Raw genomic sequence first — 23,452 nt, forward strand, 5'->3', positions numbered from 1 at the left:
ACTAATCATCCCATTCCCATTTTGCAGATGGGGACACAGCCTCAGGGAAGGCACGTGACTTCCTTGGGTCCTGCATGCTCCCTCCCACAACACACTGGAGGACCCCCTGGGACTCTCCAGGGGCTATGAAGGCTGGGAGCCCCTTGGCCAGGGCTTCAAGGCTAGGGGAAAGTCTGAGAGGGAGGCAGGGGTCTACTACAGCAGGGTCAAGGTTGAGGATAGAGGAAGGATGGGATCTGGGGAGGGTAAAGCCGTGCCTACAAGGAACTGTATTATGGCTGGGGCCTCCTGGAGCCAGTGACTGAGTACTACCTGCCCCAAACCGTGAAGCGGGGGAGGGCTATGGCAGGGAGGAAGGGCCCTGGCTACGCAGCTGGACTGAGTGGGCCACAAATTTGCAGGATTAACCAAGATTAGATGAAATTTCCCCATTATCTCTCTTTGCTCCTGATAAAACCCCTGAGAGGAAGACTCCTTATCCTTCTTCCCACAGGACTGGTGGGGAAAATGAGGCCCTGGAGGTTAGTGGTGGCCTCAAGTTCTCATAGCTGGTAAGAAGAGGAATCTGCGTGTTTGTGACCATCAACGTAAGGAAACCATGACCAATGGCTACTGAACTCTGTGTCTCCTGTTGCTGACATTTTCTGTCAGGCTTGATGCGTACCTGTTGAGTCTCTCCTGGGCCTCAAACCCCTTCACTGCTTCCTGCAAGCCTTTCACAGTCTGAACCCACCCACTCCCGTCCCTCCACCATACACACGCCCTCCAGCCACACTGACCGTGGTTACTTCCCTGAAGACACCAAATTCTGTACAACTCTGTGGACTCTCCCACAGGAGAGAGGCTCCTGCCTCATCAGCCCAGTACACACGCACTCATGGTCCTGGCCACACCCGTTCCTCTTTGAGGGTAAGGGAGAGGGATCAAAGGCAGAGGTCAGCCCTCGGCAGCAGGAGGCCTGGCAGACTGGAGCTGAGAGGGCCCGAGTGAGCCAGTCATTTCCTACACAGTAAAGGAACAGCACCCTGGATGGGGCACAGAGTGTGGTGGGTTATCTTCACGGGGGAGCAGGCCCTCCCAGAAGTGCAGACCCCAGAGCAGTGGGGTTGATGGGGTCTCTAAGAACCTTAGGGCCCACCCCTCAGGACACACGTAGTGGCACAGAGGCCCAGAGAAGGACAGGACTCGCCCCTGGCTCCACACTGTGTCACTATGGGAGTTTGGGTCTGCCACTCACAAGCTGGGTGACCTTGGGCAAGGAACGAGTTATTCTGATCCTCATCGATAGAATGGAAATAACAGTGCCTTTCTTGATGAACACATGGACAGGACCTGGTGCCGGGAGGCCTGTGTGAAGTGAAAGCCACTCTCGCCATTGAGAGAGCAGGGACTGGACTCAGGACACTGGCTGGGGGAGCTCATCCCTCTCTGTGATATAGCCGGTGGGTTTCATTTAACCCTGGGCTGGGCCCCGAGGTGGGGGACACCCAGACAGAAGGATACTCAGCTGTCTGCAAAGCCGCTGCTTCTGGGCCCCCAAAGCTGGTTAGTTCTTAATCCCACCAGATTGTCTCTAGGAAAGGGATTACCAGCCTGATTTTCCTTCCCGTTAAAGAAAGGACTACCCCAAGGGAGTCAGCCTGGGCTACAGGGGCTCCTGATCCAAATCAGGGCACTGCACTGCCCTCCCAGAGGGAAGAATCCGCTTCCCACAGGCAGCACTGTGCTGGGCTTCTGGGCTGTCACTTTGCTCACACCTCATTCACTACAGCCACCTGACGGGACTAGGAGGTCCATTCTGATGAAGAGGAAGCTGAGGTTTGCGGAGGGTCAATAACATGCCAGCCACGGGAGCTGGCAAGGCCACATTCCTACTGCTCCAGGAGGCCTCTGGGCAAGAGCTGTTCCTATTCTAAAGCCTTGGGTCCAGGGGAGGAAGCCAGAGCCATGATCTGGCCCCAAGGCAGCCAGCCTCCTGACCAGCCTCCTGACCAGCCGCCTGCGGCCCCTGGGGCCCATCACCTCCCTCCAGGCCCTCTCCCCTTACCTCAGCCTCCCCAGAGATCCGCTGTTGGTAACTATGAACACAGCACATGGCGTTTTGTTGCCTCCATCCGGACAAGGCTGTCCACCCCCAACGCCAAGTTCACATCTACTCCATCTCAGATATTCGCTCATTGGGTACATCCTCAGAAAGCCTTTGGTGACCTCCCCCAAATAGGTCAGCACCCACTCAGGTATTCTCAGGGCACCCCTCACAGTGGGAACTCTTGCCATCTCTCTGCTCCAGACTGAAAGCCCCATGAAGCCAAGGACAGGGTTTGTGTGCTACCCTAGTTTCCCCAGGGGTGTGCCTAGAACTGGCACATGGCCTCGGCAGGCCACTCTACACTGGCCTGGGCCCGGCATGGGGCTGACTGCTGAGCCCAAGCTTCATGCTGAATCCTGCGCTTACTAGGACGTGGGGGTTCTCATCCTCCTGTATAGATGAGCATGTAAGACCAAGAGAGATAGGGACTTCCCTGAGGACACCCAGTTAACCTGGCCCGTGGCTGGGACCAGCTCCTAGAACCAGCTAAGACATCTGTGCACCCAGTGCCAAATGGAAATGCAGGGCCCCTTGTTCAGATGTCAAGACAATAACAGAAAAGCATTTAACCAATCCTGAGCTTGGGGCTCTAGGTGACCGTATAGGTCACCCACCCGGAAGCACTCCCATGTTCTGACTCCTGACCCAAACCCAGGCTCCTCTGGCTGAGAGGCCCTTGGGCATCAGTCTCTTTTGGGAAAGGTTCTCACACCTGAGCATGGGTCAGAATCACGTGGGAGACTTGTTAAAACCCAGCTTGCTGGGCCCTACCTTCTGAGTTCACATTCGGTGGGGAGGGTGAGAGGTGGGCCTGGGAATATGCATTTCCAACTGTTGCCTTTTTAGAGGTACTGCAGACACAGTGGCCCCGAGATGCTGAGAACCGCTACCCAGAGGAATGCACACATAGAGGCATGCGGAATCCAGGACGCTGTGGAAGGAGAGATGGGCTATCAGCGCTGAGAATATCCTGCGTCCTTGCCAGCGGACCCAGGCCCCCAGTGCAAAGGGCCAGCCCTGCCAAGAAGGAGTGTGGGAGTGGAAGGAGAGAAACGGAGGAAAAAGAAAAACTTTACACAGGTTACCTTAATTTTTATAACGGTCTCGAGAGGCAGCTTGTGTTATCTCTATTGAAGAGGAAATCTCTCATGCAGAAGTCGGTGATTTGCTCAGGGTCCCGGCCAGGAAATTATGGAGACCGCAGCTGAACCTGGTTCTAACGTAAGTGTTGTCCCAAGCCTGCTTCATCCAGCTGGCCCTGACAGGTTCTAATCCCATGACCTGCTCGGCCCAGGGGAACAGAGCTAGTGGCCTTGGGTTCACGCAGTCCCATGCCCCAGCAAGGCCTCGAAAGCCCTGAGGGCCCTCCCCCTCCACCACCTGCCTGCCCCCCCGCAAACCCAGGCCTACAGCACAGAGACCTGGGACCCTGCTGAGCGGGCTAAGTGCTGGCACCATTCCAACAGGCCGGGGCACCCATCCCCAGAACAGAGGCTCCACCCACATGCCAGTCCTTCTTTCCAGCCTCCCTTCTTTCCACTTACTCGCATCTACTCTCAGCCTCAGATCACACACCCTCTGTTCCTTCTGTCTGGAATGCCCTCCCTACCCTGCTCTCTGTCCAGCTCTGACCCATTCTGAAACATGTCACCTCTATGAGGAAGTGCCCCTTCAGCACCTTATCCATCCTCACCCCTCTAACGTGCCACACTCTGGTTCACTGGCTGCTCCTCCAGAAGTCATTCTACAAATATTTACCGAGTTATCTGCCCTATTCCAGACACGGTGCGATGTGTTGAGGGTACACAGCCCAGGCTGAGCTCCATTGGGCCCGGGTATGGGTCTCCTTCACCCTGTGAACCTCCTCCGGGGGGGCAGATGGAGAAGGGGTCCTTGAGGGTCCTCAGGGAATGATGGGACCTCAGCTGGGAACATGAAAAGGTGGTTGGGGCTGGGGGGGGGGGGTAGTGCAAATTCTGTACTCCAAGCCACTGCCTAGCTGGAGGGAGCAGCTCCCCAGTGTCCCATGCCTGGAGCACAGATCCTTGCCAAAGCAGCACAAAACTACAATGAAATGAACGCAAGGCACGTTATGTGCCCTGACACCAAGGGGTTGCCTATGCCATGGGCTCCACAGGGAACCAAGGCCTGGAGGGGAAAAGGGACACCTGGAGCAGGAGGCAGCGCTAAAATGGGCCTGCAGCCTCCTCTCCCAGGAGACGTGGGTTTTAAACAGGAGGGGAAGGTGGAGGCAATGGGCCCCACCCTGAAGGATATGTCCCCTGGACCCCTCGTCTGGAGACAGAAGGCATTAAGGGAAAGCCACAGTCCGCAGAAGCCCCAGGCGGGAGAGGACGGCTACTGAGGAGCAGGGAGCCTGGAGTGTGGCCAGACTGGCAGAGGAAACATCTTGAGAGGCAAGAGGGAGGAAGGGAGGAGGAATGAGAAAGGAGGAAAGAGCCAGACACGCAAACACCTCCGCCTCCTCTTTCCAACCAAAACAGAATCTCCAGAAGACAGACCTGTGAGGAAGGAGACAGGGAAAGAAGCCGGGGCCTCAGAGGGGCAGTGTCTGGGCAGGCGCCCAGGGCTGGAGTCTCTGGAATCTTCAGGGACTGGGCAGCCCTGCTAGAGACTGGAGCTGGCATGGGGGGTGGGGGTTGGGCATCAATCACCAGTGCCTGCCCAGCTCTGTACTCACAGGGGCTGGGGCTCAGGGAGGAAGGTGACAAGGACTCTGGTCACTCCTACTGCTCCTTCAAGATCCACTCAGGTACCAACTTTTCCCAAAGCCCCTGAACCAACCTTTGGGCTGGGCTGGGCTCCACACAGGATTGAACACAAACTCAGAATACTGGGCAGCAAAACTGACCTGATGGTATAGTCAAGGCTTAGCCCTCAGAAAGCCCACAGGCCGGTGGGAAAGCCAAGGAATTCAACGGATGGAGAACAGGCACTGAGGCAACTCCGAACTCCCAGACAAACAGGACTGGCAAGCACTGTAGGACAGTCCATAGAGCCTTAATGGGTGCCTTTTCCGCTGGTGGGACAGGCTGCTGGGATAAGGAGTCAGGAGGAACCAGGGGAGAGGAAGGGGGAGTCCTCATCTTTGTCCCCCAGCCCTACTCCACACTCATACTCTCATACACACACACACTCCCACACACACTCTCTCTTGCAACACAGAGAGAGTCCTGGGGCTGAGGGGCTTCCAGGGATCTGGGTTCTCATCCTGGCTCTAGGACTCAGATCATTCCCTTGACTTTTCTGGGTTATTCCATTCCCTCACCTGTATAATGGAAATTCTCCTATCTGTTTTCCTCTCAGGAGAATCACCAGGTTAAGGACAGGTCTCCACATAAGTAAGAGCTGAGGCCTCTGGTATGACTTGGGCACATAGGAGAGTCCCACTCCATCCCTGTCCTGGCTGGTATCTTCTTTCCTCAGGCCTTCATGTTGGGATAGCGAGCTGGGGAGACAGAGGCTGTGGTCAGGAGAATGTGGCCAGGTCTGGCATCCAAATGGGAGAGTGGCCCCAAAGCAAATTCACTTCCTGTCCAGGGGCCCTTTCTCTCCTTCCTCTCTCCCTACTGGAGGAAAACAACCCTCCCCGCACATACGTCCTCACCACTGTGTGGGAAGCTTTATTGCATTGGGGTGTGTCTGGGCTCTCCCTCATCTGACCAGCTCTAAGCTGCTAGAATTGAGGGATCCTTCTCTTGTTTGTTTTTTTATCATAGTGAACCAGTCTGCCTCGGGTGAACCTTCCACTCACTAGAGGACGTAAGTCAAGTGACTCCCCCTTCCTCAGCCTGTTTCCTCATCTAATGACAAGGCGAGGTGATGACAAGAGGGCCTACCCTATAAGGTTGTTCTGAGGATTGACCAAATATAATGCCTAATGCTTGGTAACACATATACCTCTTATTATTATGAATAATATTCCACAAATATTTACTTCCATGTCAGACACTGCTGACCACCAGGGACGAATGGTGACTAGGGCAGGTTTGTACAACAGACCCAACGTTTCCCTTCTAGCAGCGAAGACAGCAGGGCTCCACAATGCCCAACACCAGGGGGTTCCGTGGCACAGGCCACAATGCCAACAGCGTCACCCACAAGTGTGCAGCTCCACAGCCCTGCAAGACAGACATCCGAAAATAGTACACGGTGACTCTTACAGTAAGGGCCGCCAAATACAGGGCTCCAAGAGCCCAGGTTAGGTGATCGACCAGCCTGGGAAGTTGAGAAGGCTTCCTCAGGAAAGGAGGTCTGAGTTAGGAGCTAAAGCAGCAGCAGTAAAAACTTGGAAAGGGGCAAGGGGTGGCCCATTACACAGTGGCTCGGAGGCAGGGGCAAGCTTCACTGAAGGTGCTGAAGGAGAAGGGGCATGCGGTGCAGGGGACAAGACCAACAGCACCCAGTCACCAGGTGGCCTTGGTCACCAGTTGGGATTTTAATCGTCAGCCTGATAAGACATTGGCAGGGTTTCAGCAAGGAACGGATGCAAACAACGGAATGACCCTTAAATGTGCTCACTTTGGCCACTAGGCGGAGAATGGAAGGGCAGAGAGGCTGGAGTAGACCCTGGCAGATCAGTTTGGGGGAGGGAGGCAGGCTCAGTAATAAGGCTGCTCTGGGTTCAGATCCCACATGTGCACTTTCTGAGCAGGAAGCAAGATCCCAACAGCACCTGCCTCCTTGGGTTGCTGTGAGGATTCAATGAGCAACTTCACGTACGTCAAGAACTGGCAAGAATCCCAGGCCCGCAGACAGTCCTGTGTGTTCAGCTGGCATGGTTTGTCCAGGGGAGACACGGACATGGAGGCCGCCCTCATGTGAGAGGGAGCCATGAGACAAAGGGAGGCAGGGCCGGACTCCAGCGGTGATAGCAACAAGAGCCCACTTCAAGCACGCAGCTGCTCCAGCCCCAGGGCCAGCTGTAACCCCGCAAGACCCTGAGCCCGACGTGCCCAGCTGAGCCCTTCCCACATCCTGACCCGCAGAAACCAGGAGAGAAAAAAAAAATGAACGTTGTTATTTCCAGCTACTAAGTTATCAGCTGATTGTTTATGCAGCCAAGGAGAAATGCAACGACTTGTACTAAGACTGACCTGGCGGGCGCCTCCTCTCCCACAGGCAAGGCACTGAGCCTTCACAGCGAGAAAGGCCTGCAGGGGAGAGGGAGGATGGGCAGCTGCAGAACCTGGGACCTTTGCAACTTCCAGGATCCTGCCCTCAGAGGGTCATTGGGTGGTTTCGAAACTAATTGTTTCAGCATTATTTGGAATAGCAAAAAAACTAGAAATAATGTCCATGCCAAAGAAGGGGAGAGTTCGATAAACTGAGGAGCATTTGCATGAGGAGCTCTGTGTATCATTAATAAATATGGATTTATTAATGCTGGGTTAATGGCAGGGAAATGCTGGAGGAAAAAAGACACTAGTCCAGATGTCACAGACAGCTTAAGCACCATTGTGCCTGAACACACAGGCACCTGCACACATACACGTACACACACATGCATAGCAGAGAGGGCAAACACTGAAAAAAAATTTTTAATGTTCTTCCAAAGTGATGAAATTATGGACAATTGCTATCTTCTCCTTGTCTAAACTGAAGGTCTTGTGTTTTTATTTTTTTTTTAATTTTACTTCATTATTTATTAATCGGATGGAGAGAGACACAGGGAGAGAAGGAACACAAGCAGGGGGAGTGGGAGATGGCGAAGCAGGCTTCCTGCTGAGCAGGGAGGGACTAGATCCCAGGATGCCAGGCTCGAACCCAGGACCCCCGGATCATGACCTGAGCCAAAGGCAGACATATAATGACTGAGCCACCCAAGCACCCCTGATTTTGTGGTTTTTAAAATAGTTATTGAATGATAAATATTAGTTCTTTTTAAATGTGCCCTCAGAACTCTCATCACTGTGTCTCTGGGATGGCACAGTCCCAGAAGGCTAGCCTGGTAAAGGTAAGGGTTCTTGCCTTTGTTGTTCTGGGCCGGTGCCCCGGTGCTAGAATGGGGCCTGGTACGCAGCAGGTGCTTAGCAAGCCTTTGTTGAATGAGCAAACGAATGCATGGCACTTATCAGACCGCACTGTGTGCTTCTGAGTGCCCAACAGCCTCCGGAACCAGCCCTCAGACGGGGACCTGGTCTGGCCCCACTCCATATCCCCAGGATTCGGCACAGGGCCTGGCACTGAACAAAGACCCATGGATGAATGAAAGGCTGAATAAATGAGTGTTCTACCCAAGAAAACTTCCCTGAACCCAGTGTGCCAAACCCTTGAGAGCCAGTGTCCACATGTGCAGGAGTGTGCTGTCTGTGTCTGGGAGAGAGGGGAGGGGATATGAATACATCAGGGCTTTCTGAGAAGCCAGAGAACTCTGCCTGGCCTGACTCTGGCTCTGCTTGCTTCCAGAGGGCCTCTAGCACAGCGCCGCTGCCTGTTTTATCCATCCTCCCACCACCAGGGAGGAGTTCTGGAAGCCTGACTCAAGCTACTTAAGACGTAACTTTGTTTTTACAAGAAGAGAGAAAGCAAGCTCCTTCCTGGAATGACTTTTCTGCTCCTTTGCCCTGGGACAACCTCCATGACAAGCAGCTGGCAGGGGAGCCAGCAGGTGGAGCCAGAGCTCTAGGTGGAAGGAGGGCAGGTGGCTGGGGGTGAGCTGAGGGATGCAGGTGGAAGAAGGGGAGTACGGGAGCTGAGCAAGACTCCCCTGGTGTGAACGGGAGTCACCAGGACCTGGTGATTGTGTGTGTACTGAGTGTCACAGGGAGGGAATGGGGCATATGACCGTGCTGGAGTGACAGGCTGAGAACGGCAGTGGGAGGGGTGCCGACATGGATGGGTTGACAGCAGAGATGGGCGGCAGCCAGAAACAAACTGTTTCAGTCCATGAGACTCAGAGCCTGAATGACTGCTAGAAGAGTCGGGGAGGCTGACAGGGGCTGGCCAGGCCCAAAATGAGGCAAAAGCTTGAAGGCAGGAGCTCAGGAGAGACCCCTGACTCCCTCTTTGACCCCCTACCTCAGTTGTCCAGAACGCAAGCCCTAAAAATACTATCCATTTTTTATAAATTAAATCTCCACAGATGTGACATGTCAGGCCCATCCCACGCATGGGCTCAGGTTTGGAGGTTAAAAGACACTGACAGCCCCAGAGCACAGCCTGACCTCTCCCAGGATAAGCAGGGAAACCAAGGCCCAGGGACTTACTAACGTTCCAGAAAGCCCAAGGCACCAGCCCCCAAGACCCAGGTGTTTTCAAAATCCAAGAAAGAGGACTGTCAGGTCCTAAGGGAAACAGTGCCTGCTCAGGAAGCTCCGAGAACCGGGAGGTGATGCACGATTTTCATTAACAGCTGGAGCTACAGGCTCGGGGGGGGGGGGGGGGACACAGTAGGGCCTGACTCTGCATCCAGATATGAGGGCTGAGGGCGCCCCTGAGAACAGGACCCGGCCCCCCCCTTCCCACCCCACCTCCCTGCTCTCCCAGTCCCGCCCTCAGGGCACAACCTGGGCCTGGTGCTAAGTGAGCAAATAAATGAAAATACGAACGAGCGACAGTAACAGCAGCTAACACTCAATGCGGTACCTACTTTGTGCCAAGCACCGTTCTCAGCATTTCGCAAATATTAATGCATTTAATCCTCAGGAACATCTTATAATTTCCATAATAAAAGATTACGAGTCCCATAATAAAAACTTCATTACTCCCATCTCACACCTAAGAAAACAGAAACAGAAGGGTTAAATAACCTGCTCAAGGCCACAGAGCTCTGAATCCCCTCAGTCTTATTCTAGAACCCTTGGTCCTACCAGTCTGCCAAACTGCCTTCCACTTGACACCTGCACACTTCACGGCTGTTCAGTCTCACCCCACCTTCCTCCAGGAGGCTCACCCCAACACCCATGTCCCACCTCCAGCATCCTTTCCTTACGGATGTGTCTTTTTTGGGGGGGGCATTAAAAAAAAATAATGTATTGAGGTGAAATTCAAATAACATAAAACTTAGCATTTCAAAGTGAACAATTAGTGGCATTTAGTACATTCAAGATGTGCAAAAAAAAAAAAAAACAAAAAAAAAAAACAAAAAACCTACCTCCTCCATTTCCAAAACATTTCCATGGCTCCACAGTGAAATGCCTCACCCATAGGAAGTCTCTTCTCCCCATTCTCCCCTTCCCCCAGCCTCTGGCAGCTACAGATGGATCTATTCTAGACATTTCATATAAATGGAATCGTACAATGTGTGACCTGGGCAACTGGCTTTCTTCACTTAGAGCAATGTTTTCAAGGCTCGTCCCTGTCACAGCAGGCACCGTTGTGTCATCCCTTGTTATGACTCAATACTCCTCCATGGTTTGGACCGACTACAATTGGTTTAGACATCCATCCACTGATGCACATTTGGACCATCTGTTTCCACTTTCGGCTGCCTTTTGATCCTCACCATGACCCTGTGAATGAGGACTATTGTCCTGTCTCCTTTCTGGAAGCAACGCCGATATTCATCTGTGGTCCAGAGGTGACTCGGAGTGGAGCCCCCTGCCTGCCACCCTCGTCTGCCACTAGCCAGTCACCCACCCTGCAAGCCACGCCTTCCCTGGACATCAGTTACCACAAGCCAGGCTCTGGGCCAGGTGCTGACAACACAGAGTGGAGGGCTTAGGTGAGGCCCCAGGGTGCCCCAGGGCCTGAAGCTGCAGAGATGCGCTCCTGCCCACCCCCAGAGGTTCCAGAATCCAGGCACACCACATCCAGAATGAGTGGGGCAGGAGGACCCTGCTCCTTTTCCTCCCTAAGCCTTAGCTTTCCTTCCAGCATAGAGGGAAGATGGCCCCAGCAGGAGGCTCTAGAGAGTTACACAGCAAGACTTCGAGTGGAGCAGGAATGTTGAGCCGGAAGGGCCTCCAGGACTCACAGCCACGGAGTGGAGAGGGGGCATGGGATCAGGACAGCCACGAGAGTTTCCCCTACGATCGGTCATTTCACCCCTAAGACATAAATGCACGAGATAAAGCCCTTTGTCTGGAATGTCCACTAAGCCTTCCTGCTGTGGAACTTTGAGCTAAACTTTCTCTGAACCTTCTCTTTGCCCAAAAGTTGGGGCTCAGGCGGGACTCTAGAATTCTAGATTCTAGGTTGAAAGGAGTGAGCTGCCTTTAGAGGGCCCTTCCTTTTGGTATTTTTTGTTTTGTTTTGGTTTGGTGTTTGGGTTTTTGATAATGAGGGGGAGAAAAAAAGAAAGAGGTACGGGGAGGCGGGCGGCGGAGGTGGGGAGAAAGAATCTTAAGCAGGCCCGTGGCCACCATGGACCCAGACGTGGGGCTCAATCTCATGACCCTGAGATCATGACCTGAGCCCAAATCAAGAGGGAGATGCCTAACTGACTGAGCCATCCAGGGACCCTTCTGGGTTTTTTTGTTTTTTTGTTTTTTGAAGACTACTCCCCTTCAGGCCACCTCTCTGTGTAAGACAGTGGGGCTCTGAGCTCTAGAGATACACAGAGGCCACCTCCTTCCTGTCCTCCAAGTAACTACCTCTGCCACATGTTTGACTGTTAATGGGACCATCCTGAGGGAGTTTCTGGAACTCAGTGTGGAGTTGGTCAGTCTCAGTCGTCACTAACAGTCAGCACCGCCTCCTCAGGCTCCCCTCACAGAGGCCGGACAAACATGTGGCGAATGAACAAGAGAACCAACAAGCAATCCCTCGATGATTTCCCAGCTTCTAGCCTCCCTTTCCCAGTCTATTTTTCCACATTGCTACCACTTGAACCTTCACCTCCTGCCTCTCCTGCAGGTTCTGTGGCTTTAAGCAGGCTGCTTAATTTAGCAGAGCCTCAATTTCCCCATCTGCACACAGGACTCTCCTTGTGGGACAGCGAGGGAGATGAAAAGAGAAAGCAGAGGCCCAGCACCTCAAGGGCTAAGGAGTCCTCCAGGGAAAGCAATTGAAGGAAAGCTGTTTCTCTTTGGCACCCCACCCCATCCTACACCTCTCAGCCTGATCCTCTGATCTCCCTCTGTTCCAGAGCCTGGAGGAAAGAGCCTAGCCCCTGGGCTGGCCCCTGGCTGGATGTAAATGTTTATGCCAAGCCCAGCCTCCCAGGGACAAGTTATTTGCTCTGCTAGTAATTAATTGCAGTAAGACTGCCTGGGTAATAAACTCTGCTGGGGAAATATAAACAGTTTGCACTGAGCTCCAAATCCATTGTGAGGCCAGCAGAGAGGGTCTGCAGGAATGGAATGTTCCCCTTGCCAGATGACAAAGACCCCTGGAGATCATGCAAAAAACAGCAGCTGACATTATGGGGTGCTTACCTTGTTCTTTGGCACAGTTGGGCCCTTGGACATCTGATACCACTATTTTCCCCGTTTTAAAGAGGAGGAAGCTGAAGCTGAACAAGGCAGGGTGACTTGCCACAGCTGGAAAGTGGCTGGGCTGGGAGGGACACAAAACCTGACTTCAGAAAGGCGGGGGAGAGAGGGGAGGAAGGCAGCCATTCATTCACCAAAAATGTATGGGTACCCCTTGTGCCGGGTACTGGGACCAGAAGAAAAGAAAAGAAAGTCGCTGGTACAGAGGGTGACAGCAAATTACTACTGACAGTGGCCATTCAAGTTACTACTGACAGGCAGGGCACAGACCACCCATTAGGCCTCTGGCAGGAGCGCACAGTAGGTGTGCAGTAAGTGAGTTTCTGGCTTAAATGTCCCGCACCTTTCTTTGACCCAGTGCAGCTTCTCGCCAACCAGTTCAAGGTGTCTGGAAGATACTGTGCCAGGGCTGGGGGTGTAGTGATGGATGAGTAAAACACAACATTTGCCCTTGGGCATCCCAGTCCAACCAAGGGTATACGCATATGGATAATGGAGTAGAATGCAAGACAGTTGGATGAGGGTCATGGGGGAGGAGTGAGGGATAATCAGTATTTACTGAGCACCTAATGTGTGCCAGTGCTAAGCCCTACACCATCTCATTTAGGCCTTACTACAACCCAGGCAGTGGGGAGAGAATATTATCACCCCCATTTTAAAGATAGGAAATCAGAGGTTCAGAAAGATTAGGTAACTGTTTCAAGGTCAGAGACATAAGCAATAGTGGCTGGATTTGAAAGGTAGCCTCACACCAAAGTTTCTATTCCTTCCTCCCAGTCCCCACCTCACTGCCGTTCCCTCCCCTCCCTGAAGGGGGCGCTGAAGTTGTGAGGGACGGGACCACCGTCATTAAGCTACCTTCCCCTTTCCCCAGCTCAGCGCCGGCATGGACGACGTGGGAAGCAGCGCACCCTGCCGGCCTGGTTTCCCTTCTAAGCAGGAAAGGTCTGGCTTGCCTGCTTGGGCTGCTTCACTCAAACCAAACAGGTCAGGCTGGTGACCTCTCACCCCCAGCAGCAGGAAAGTTCGATCCAGATTTCCACTCTGCCCTCCCCCACCAAAGGGCCACTCAGTTTACAATGAATGACCCTTTCCCAGGAAACTGTACTCCACAGCTATTAAACCCTTTTCTCCTCTTAGCTCATCTGACCACCAGCACCCCACCCCAGCTGTCTGAATGCTGGCACCAGGCCCAGCACAGTATAGGTGAATCTGACAGAGACCCCAACGGAAGGGGTGCCTCCCACCCCGTTCCCCCAAGCCTCCAAATCTCCCTACCCCAACCCCTTCCCATCTCTATCCAGGTTCCACTCATTTACTGAGCTCCCGCGACAAGCCGGGGGCTGTCCCAGGCGGTTTCACCTGCGGCACATTATTTAGACCTTTCCAGGCCTTTTCACGTAGGGATGATGTCCACGTTACAGATGAGTAAGTCTGAGGGCCGAAGGACTTCTCCAGTCTTTCCTTTACACAGCCAGGGAGCTTGGCAGCTGGGCCTGGCCCGGAAGTGGCTCACCCAGATGGCTTTTGGGTCCTGCCTCAGCAGGGAGGGCCATAACTGATGACCAGGTCCGCATGTGTGGGGGGAGACCTCCCCGAGCACACGCAGGGACATGGCACTGACATCCTGGCACAAAGGACCACCCGGCCTGAGCAGGGGCGGATTGAGGCTTGAATGAGTTCATAGAGTTTGGAAGCCCTCTTTAAAAAAAGAAAAAAGAAGAGTACAAAAATATCTTCTTTTTGCACCGTTCACAGAACCTCTGAGTCCGTGGACACAGCGCTAGGTCTTGGAAGGGGCCCTGGAGCACAGAGGGCCTGAAGCTGAAGCTGCACCAGCCTCACGGTGAGTCCGCCCCTGGGCTGGAGGAAGGGCCCAGAGGCGATCCGAACACCACCCGCCTTCACAAAGGCCCTGCCCCCAGCCCAACTGACAGAGGAGGCTCCGGAGGACATTCCTTCTTCTGGTCACGCGTCCTGCTGCAACTAAACCCTCTCTGCCACAGAACCAAGTCTGGCTGGCTGGCTGTCTCCCTCTCGCCACGGTTTCGGAAGCAGCAGAGCTCGTCTGAGCTCAGGACCGGCCCACGGAGTGTGCGTGCTCCCATGGACAGCAGCGCTGGACTTCTCTGTGATCCTGGAGCATGCCTCCAGGAGGGTCCTCCATGCCTGGGTGGGCAGGGTCGCCCCCACCTGTGCCTGGACCCCTGGGCCAGCAGAAACAGCCCCACCAAGAACCTCAGCCCCAAATATTTGAAGGCTTTGACACTGTTTACCCAGAGTTCCCACATCCCGCATCCCATCTGGTCCACACATCAGCCCTGGAAGGTAGGCAGAGCTGATTGTATTGTCCCCATTTACAGAAAGGAACAACAGAGGACACGCATTTATGCCTCCTCTGGGCGAGACATGCCAAGGGACCTTTGCAGGTGATATCTCACAGACACCCTGGCAGGAAGGGCTGGATCCTCAGGGAACAGGAAGGGAACTGAGGCCTTGCTAGGTCTCTGGCCCAGAACCAGGGAATGGGGCTAGAGCCCTGCTCTCCCATCTCCCAGCCTGGACCTCAGCCTAGTCTCTTCACAGTCTGGAGTACACAGCTCCTGAGGAACACCGTGTGTCCCATGAGGAACAATAGGCCTCCAGCTTCTGAAGCAGAGGAGCAGCCAGTGGCTTATTACAGGCCTTCCTAGAAAAAGGGGATCAGACAACGAGTGCATATGCTTTGGAAGCCTGAAGCTTGCTTAAAAGCAACAGCCTCGCAGACTCAGGGCCTGTACCTTTCCCTATGCTGCCAAGCAGCAGAAGGTCCCGAGCCCACCTCCCACCTTCCACCTGCTCCGCTACCCAGACCCTTCACAAGACCACCTCTCCCCTGACAAGCCAGCTGCCCTGTGCTTGCTTTTGCTTGCCCAAGTCCCATCTCTGTCCTTCCCTTATGATTTACCCACTCATATGTCTGTTCTACAAACCCTTATGGAGAATGTAGTCCTGTCCACAGTCACCCAAGACAAAGGAGTATCCCTAGATGGACCAAGACAGTCCCAGGAAAACTGGAATGATTGAGCACACCGCTGTAATGTGTGCCTGGCCCTGTGCTGGTCAAGGAGGACACACCGGATCTGGCTTCCAGCTGGAGAGTGGCTCTCACTCAGTGAGGAACTACCATCAAAGGCGCCTGCTGGGCACCTCACACATATGATCCACTGGAGTCTCAGGAGGAGGGTATTATCATCTCCATGGTATACACAGGAAACTAAAGCTCAGAGAAGTGACTTGACGGCCCAGAGCTATCAGGGACATGCCAACACTTGAACTCAGATCCCCTGAGACAGAAAAGGGAAAGGGCAGGTTCCAACATGAATTTTTCTGAAGACAGAAAAATATAAAGATATGTTTTATCTGATCAGTTTTGTGTATCAGCCCCAGATATTGGGCATGTGCTAGAGGTTCAGAAATGTATGTGGAAGGGAGGCAGGGAGGGGAGGGAGCTGGGAGGGAAGGAGGGGGGCAGGAGACAGGGAGGGGAGGCAGGAGAGAGAGAGGTGGGGCAGGAGGCAGGGGGGGGGGGAGGGAGGAAAGGAGGGGGGCAGGAGGGAGGGGGGGGGGGGAAGGAGGGGGCAGGAGAGAGGGAGGGGAGGCAGGAGAGAGAGAGGTGGGGCAGGAGGCAGGGGGGGAGGAGGGAGGAAAGGAGGGGGCAGGAGGTGGGGGGGGGGGGAGGAGGGAGGAAAGGAGGGGGCAGGAGGTGGGGGGGGAGGGAAGGAGGGGGCAGGAGAGAGGGAGGGGAGGCAGGAGAGAGAGAGGTGGGGCAGGAGGCAGGGGGGGAGGGAAGAGGGAGGGAGGAAGGGAGGAGGAGGAAGGGAGAAGATAAAGGAGACTGGGAAAGGAGGGAGGAAGGAAGGGAAAGGGAGGGACTAGGGAGGGAGGGAGGAAGAGAGAGAGGGAGGGAGGGGATGGAAGGGAGGGAGGGCAAGGGAGGGAGGGAGGGAGGCACGTGCCTAATTTAATCACCTCCAGGCTCCGAGATCCCAACCCCCAACTCACAATACCGACTTTTCCCTTTCCACAGCCGGTGTCAGCTGTTTTCTTAAAGCGCTAGCGCCAGGAAGGAAGTGAGAAGAGGGAAAGAGTGCTTCTCCTTTGGGTCAGCAGCTCAGGGCTCGCTTCCTCCAGGGAATCTTCCCTGACTCACACCTCCACCCAGTTCTGGCCCCTACGTATATGAGTACAACAGCCATGGGTGTCAGAAGTGTGTGAGTTTGCACACATGCCCATGGGTGTGTGGGGCTTGTACTCTTGCTTCAGTTCACTTCTGCAAACCTAGACCTCACGGGGCCAGGCCAGCCCTATCAGGAGCTGGGGGGGCCAAGAGGTACCAGACACAGGTCTGCCCACAAGCACAGGAAACTGATGTGTCAGCAGCCAGCTGTGACAGAACGTGCCATCCCACCCGCAAGACTGTGAGGTGCGAAGGAGCACGAAGGAGGACACTGACGGCCTTGGTGCAGGGCGCCCAGTCAAGGGAAGGTGTTGTACTGAAGTGCTCAGTACAACAGATCAACTATACCACACGGGGGTGAAGTTCAACCTTCAAATAGAAGGGAGCTGTGCCCAGTCAGAGAAAGAAGGCATTCCAGCGGAGAGGCCGGCTTGAACAAAGGCACAGTGCGGAGAAAATGTGAAGACTGTAGAGGAATATCCAAAGAAATCAGCGCAGCTGGGGTGTGGGCAGGGTGGTGGGGAGAGCTGGGAAAGGAGCACAGGAAGGAAGTTTGACACAGACGGTGGAGGGCCTCCAATGCCCCCTGGAGAATGTGGATGGTCCTACAGGAAATGGGGAGCAACCGGCCAGTTTCTAAGAGGAGAAAAATGGAGTCAGATGTGAATTTCAGAATAAGAGAACGGTGTGGGGGGCATCTAGACTGAGCAGCGGGACCAGGATGGAGCCAGAAGATTCTGGTAACAGTCCAGGCCGGAAGCAGTGCTTAGCCTGAGCCAGCCACAGGAGAATAGGGAGAAGAAAAGCACTTCGGTGATAAGGACATGTATATATCACCATGAGGCTGGGTGCCCCAAAGGTAAGGATCCCTTGGCACATCCCTGCCCCCAAACACTCCAACAGAAGCTGAGGCTGGAGGGAGCCAAGTTGCTGTGTGTGTGGCCTGGGACAGGACTCGATCTGGGACTGGGCCATGGTTCTTTGGTTGAAAGTTCTACTTACCAAAAAAAACTTTTACCTTTTTTTTTTTTTAGCAAAATTGACTTGACTGTAAAAAAGTGAACGTCAGACCTGATCAGATTGTCTGAAGTCTGCGCACTGAGACCTTGCTGCTAAAGTCAGCCCTCTAAATGAGAAATGAATACAAGCATATTAACCATTCCATTATCCCATGTGATCATCTTTGTCATTTTTAGGATATTAAAAAAAAATCTCTTGCAAAGAAAAAGTTCTCCTTACTGAGTTTTAAAAATGCCTCCTGGTTTCTTCCACTGCCCTGGGGCTATAAAGGTCCTTAATAAAATCATCCTGCTGACGTGCTGGGCACTTTCATTAGCACAGATACAACAGAGAAAGAATGGAAAAGCTACCAGGGATACTGGAGATCCTGCTAGAAGGAAGGTGAGAACCCCAACCCATTGCTTCTCTTGGCCACCCAGCCCCTCACCTCCAGAGATGGACCTCAGAGCCACGTGTCCCCCACCTCCACTGCCACGCCACAGCCCCAAAGCTTAGCACTGTTTCTCAAAAGACATTGTTTCCCATTTCATGTCCATTGCTCATCTAGAAGTCATCAGACCTTCTACAGATCTCCTCCACCGGGGAAAGTCTTTGCTCTGATGGCCCTCCACCAGAAGAGACCAGGACAGACCCCCCCCCCCAAACTGCCTCATTTCCGACAGTGGGTTTGCAGGACCTGTTGTCTCCTCCTATATCCGTCCCATTTCTTCCATCCAGGCCCCAACATTCACTGTGAGGCCATGAAGCAGAACCTTGAATTTCACCCTAAATATTGTGCCCCCCAACACTTTGCAGCCTCACCTGGGTGGCTCAGTAAGTTAAACGTCTACTTTCCGTTCAGATCATGATGTCGGGGTCCTGGGATCAAGCCCAGAACTCATTGGGCTCCCAGCTCAAGGGGTAGCCTTCTGTCCCTCTCCCTCTGTGCCACCCCCCATGTACCCTCTGTCTCTTTCTCAAATGAATAATATCTTTAAAAAAATTTTTTTTTGTTTAAAAACAATCTGCAGGGCTCCTGGGTGGCTCAGTGGGTTAAGCCGCTGCCTTCGGCTCAGGTCATGATCTCAGAGTCCTGGGATCGAGTCCCGCATCGGGCTCTCTGCTCAGCGGAGAGCCTGCTTCCCTCTCTCTCTGCCTGCCTCTCCATCTACTTGTGATTTCTCTCTGTCAAATAAATAAATAAAATATTAAAAAAAAAAAAACAAACAAACAAACAAAAAAAAACAATCTGCAGCCTCCACCTACCCCTAATTAACAGCAGCTGAGGGGTTTGACACTGTGCCTGGCACAGACTCACCAGCCAAAGCCTGCTCCAGGGTCTCCCACTTCTAAGGAGCTGCCTCTGACCCTGAGCCACTTGGCGGGCTTTGCCCCCCCTATATAACGAATCCACCTTACCCCCTTCTTCTAGTGTGTTGTGATGATCTATTTCCTCTCCCTCAAAAGACAGGAGCAGCCCCAGGGCTGAGACTTGCATGTTTCCTCCTCTTCGTGCTTCAGATGCCCAGCCCCGAAGTGTTCATTCACAGGTCCCTTCTTGGGAGGACAGGGGTGGCAGAAGAGAAAGGGATAAGCCAAGCCTGTAAATGCCCAGCCCAGAGGAACCCCCATGGTGTTCTCTATCATGGAAGTCCCCGCTAGCCCAGCCCCCGAGGGCTAGGCCTCTGAGAAGGGGTTTCAGGTAGGGGACAGGAGCAGAGCTGCTCCGCAAGTCAGCCAGGCAGCGTGGGGACATGTGTTGAATGGAGGTCTGGGCCTGGCACCCAGCGAGTGCTTGAGAAATGTTTGTGGAACCTAGTGGAACAAACTGAAAAATGCTGGCTATTTGTTCCTCTGGCTGCAAAGAGGCCAGGTCCCCGCTGGGGGTACTTCGTGGGCAAATTATCTCAGGACACAGCCTGTTTCCTCTAATGAGGGCTTCTCCCTCTTGCAGCTCTACTCCCAGGAGTGTGGGAGGGGGGCAGTGCCCGGAGCCAACCTCAGCGGCCCTACAGCTCTCCCCCGGAAATGATGTGGGCAGCACATACCACCAGCCCAGGCAGGGGACTGCTCACATTGACATCTCAGGCCCAGAAATCCCCAGCGAAGCAGTTCCGGCCTCCTCCTGGGCCCCTCTGGGGAGGAAGAGAAGAAGGAACCAGGGAGTTGGGCGGAGTTATGTAACCAGCTTCCTTGGAGTCAGAGGCCCTGGCATGTCACAGCCCAGCACTGCAGGGAGAGGCTGGGGGAGGGCGAGGCGGCTTGCTTCCCTCCTTTGCTGCCTCTCCTCCAGACCTCAGCAGACCTCGGAGGCTGGCGCTGCTCTCCAAGACTCTCAGCTCCAAGCAGGCACCCTCCTGCTAGGGGTGGGAACCAGGAAGGGCTGTTGTCATCAGAGTGTGTGAAACAGTGGCCTGCTGGCTTCCCGAGCAAAAAACCTGGCTTATAGTCCCCACCGCAGCACCTGGGGGCATGAGCTACGGGAGAGAAGCCTGGGGCCCTCCACAGTGTCCACCCCTGCCCCAGCTTCTTGCCCCCCAGATTCTCCCCACTGCCTCCTAGACAATCTGTCATAGGTGAGGGGCCATAGGGCTGGGGGCTCAGCTGCCCCGCACTGCCCCTCCCTGGCCTCTGGGCAATCTCACTTCCCTTTCCTGCCTCCATCTGAACTTCTTCTCTAGCCTGGTGCAACCCCCACCCCCGCATATTCATCTGTGTGCACAGCAGCAGACAGGGCGGGAGGGAGGGGATGCAGGAGACAGGGAAGCAGAGAGAAGAGCTAAGACCCACTCCTGGTCTTGAATGACAGTGAGGGCTTCAGCAAATCCTTACCCTCTGGGCCACAGCAACCATATGCACTAGGTGATGTTATCATGCCTACCGCACAAACGAGAAAACTGACACCCAGAGAGCCTTCCCCCGAAGTCATGGAGCTGGTGTGCAATATGCTGGACAGCAGAACTGCCCAAGTCTGCGGGACTCTACCATCCCTGTTCCAGACTTCATGGCTCTAGCTTTGGGGATCCACATACATCCGGGGGTGCTACTATTGGGAAACACCACACAGACACCACACTGGTCCCCACTGAGGAAGCTAGTTTGGGAGCCAGAGGATGGCCATGAAGACAGGGACAGGGCACAACAGAGGCCAAGGTCTTGCCTGCTGCCTGCCACCCAGACTCTTCCCTTCTGATTCAACTCGAGGCATTCCATCTCAGGCGGGATCACACCCACCCACTGCCTGCCCCTTCCAGACACAGGGCTGCTGGCGGCCAAGCTATCCAGCACAGAGCACAGCCTGACAGCCTGCTGTCTCTGCCCTCTCCCCTTCCAGCTGTAGAACTGAGAAGGAAAGAGTACTAAGGCCCTCGTAGGCCAAAGCCCTTTCTCCTTCCTTCTTGACACACAGAGAAACTGAGGCCCAAAGAGGAAAAGCAGCTTATCCAGGGTATCAGAGGGATAGCAAAGAAGTGGGGTCCCTGTTTCCCAGGTCAGCACCCCTCTCCTTGACTTATCTCACTTGGCTCTTGTCCCCAGATAGCACTCTGGCTCATCCGTCTGTCTGTCTGCCTCTCTCCCAGCTCCCTCACTCTCTCTCCCCACCTCCTGCTTTCTTTTCCTAGCTCTGCCTGCAGGCCCCATGTCTGAAGCCTCCTTCACAGCCTTGCTCGCCTTCTCACATTCTTCTGAGCCCCACCACCCCCCACGTTCTTCCTTCCCCTCCTCAGAGCCAATGAGCAATTCTTGGGTAGTTTAATTAGCTGATCATGACCGCAGCCTGCTGGATCCAGTGCCCAGAACACTGTCCCCAGTAATTAGGTGGGTCCTGAGTACTTGCCCAGTGGGAAGCCAAGGGGGAGATCTCTCCAGCTGCATAAAGAGCTCCTTGATCGGAAGCCACGGACCCCTCCTCAGGCCAGGTCAAACCACACTGGGTGTACTGGGGCCAGATCCAGATGTCCATTCTAAAGACTCTACAATCACGTACACCACAGTCCAGACCCAGGAAGGCTCAGGAAATGTCTGAGGATGGGGATGAAGAATGGAACCCACACTCTTGGGGCCAGCAAGGGATGGCTCCACGGCTGGGACACTTACTTAGGGAGAAGGATTTGGACAAGCGGTAAGAAGCAAGGATGGTACCCTAAATGGGGGGAGCAGGAGAAGCAAAAGCAAGAAGGCTAGAACGAGCCACCAAACCCCATGCCGGCTAGCTCTGGTTATCAGAAAACACATGCTCCTAGCCAGGTAAAGCCGCTCATCCAATGACCTCCGCCCTTTGGGTGACACACACACACACAAAATCACTTGTAGGTGTCGCAAAGCCGGCAAAGATATCCCATTGTCCTCACCAACCATACTGCCCATCCCCCTCCCCCACCAAGTATCTCTTCTCCCACTGAAACACCTACATTCAGCCTCCTTCACTGAACAAATATTTACGTAGTTCAGTGCACCATGCCAGGTCTGCACAGGTACAGGGACAAAAGACTCAGGACAGGGGTCCTTGGTCTCACCCAGGGGACACTACAACTATGTAAATAACCAGGACACATTGGGGGTGTGGGGGAGTGGATCAATGCCAAGACTGAGAGAGAGAGAGAGAGAGACAGAAAGAATGCAAAACAAAACAAAACAAAACACACACACACACACACAAAAGAAACAAAACAAAAACCCCACAAGGTACTTGGTGATCAGGGTGATCAGCGAGGGCTTCCTGAAGAAGGAGGCCATATATGATGCAGGCCTTGAAGGACAGACAGGAAGGGCACTGTGTTGGGTCAGGTCACCACCTGTGTACTAAGGGCCAATGATGAAACAGGCTTGTGCCAAGAACTTTGAGGCCTCAGGAGTGAATCAGAGATGGTTACTCTGTGTGGGAGCTCACAGCCTGCTGAGGGAGCTGACCTCAAGTAAATACTGCCCTTTGGCCAGGGACTTGTCCCTGAGCTTTACCTATTTCAGCTCAGTTACTCCTTGAGGCAACCTACTCTTTAGGCACAGTTGCTGGCCCATTTCCCGGATGAGAGTGCTACAGCAGAGGAAGGGTTAAATAATAGAAGTCACAGAGCTGGTAAGTGGCAGAGCTGGCACATGAAACCAGGAAATCTGGTTCTTCGTAAAGCCTACCCACTATACTAATCAGTCTATGCTAATCGGATCACAGAGTGGGCTGAGGGCACAATCCACAGTCACCCAGGCCCAGCTCCCCTGCATTCTCGGTCCCACTGGTCTGTGACAGAGGCCTGAACTTTGCCCTATCCCCCACTTCTGGCCACCCTCTGGAAGAAAGATCACCCCCACGCCCACTAGCAGAACACAGGAAAGGAGATATCTCAAGGAGAGTTACCTCCTTGCACAGCATGGAGGATCTGACTTCCACAGGGACACCAAGACCCAGAGAGGGTGTATGTGGTGCCTGGATCACACAGTAATGATTAAGCTTTAGAGCATACCTCTGGGACCCTCCAGTGATGGTACATCCCAGCTGTCCACTCCTCCCCCCACCCCGCCCCTGCCCTTGGTCAAAACACACACATGCCCACTAATGGCATGGGAGAAGGCAAGAGGATAGAGCCGCAAAAGAACCAGGAGGACCAGCTGTGGGGCCAGAGGCCCACAACCACTATGGGAGGGCCCTTCGACTTCACCCAGGCCCATACCCATTCCGTTTCCAGACCTGTGGGCGCCTGCCATGTTGCCACTGAATGCTCAGACCTTGAGCGAGGAGTAAGTCTCTAGCCG

General features: G+C 54.0%; 1 protein-coding gene across 9 annotated transcripts in view; it reads right to left on the reverse strand.

Moving 5' to 3' along the window:
• ARRB1 (arrestin beta 1) overlaps nt 1-23,452 on the reverse strand; it is a 74,687-nt gene that overhangs the window by 44,912 nt on the left and 6,323 nt on the right. For 2 of the 9 annotated variants that reach the window (XM_045071504.1, XM_045071501.1), the window contains exon 2: nt 5,379-5,558. The exons of 1 other annotated variant lie outside the window; for it this stretch is intronic. In XM_045071504.1, coding sequence (XP_044927439.1) covers nt 5,379-5,558 — 180 coding nt within the window. Of the gene's footprint in view, nt 1-5,378; nt 5,559-6,010; nt 6,232-9,701; nt 9,830-19,123; nt 19,266-23,387; nt 23,420-23,452 lie in introns of those variants that run through there. 6 more of the 9 variants (XM_013064324.2, XM_013064325.2, XM_013064326.2 and 3 more) reach the window with 6 other exon arrangements.

This window comes from Mustela putorius, unplaced genomic scaffold, assembly GCF_011764305.1.
Source record: "Mustela putorius furo isolate JIRA1106 unplaced genomic scaffold, ASM1176430v1.1 tig00003987_pilon_pilon_pilon, whole genome shotgun sequence".
Lineage (NCBI taxonomy): Eukaryota > Metazoa > Chordata > Mammalia > Carnivora > Mustelidae > Mustela > Mustela putorius.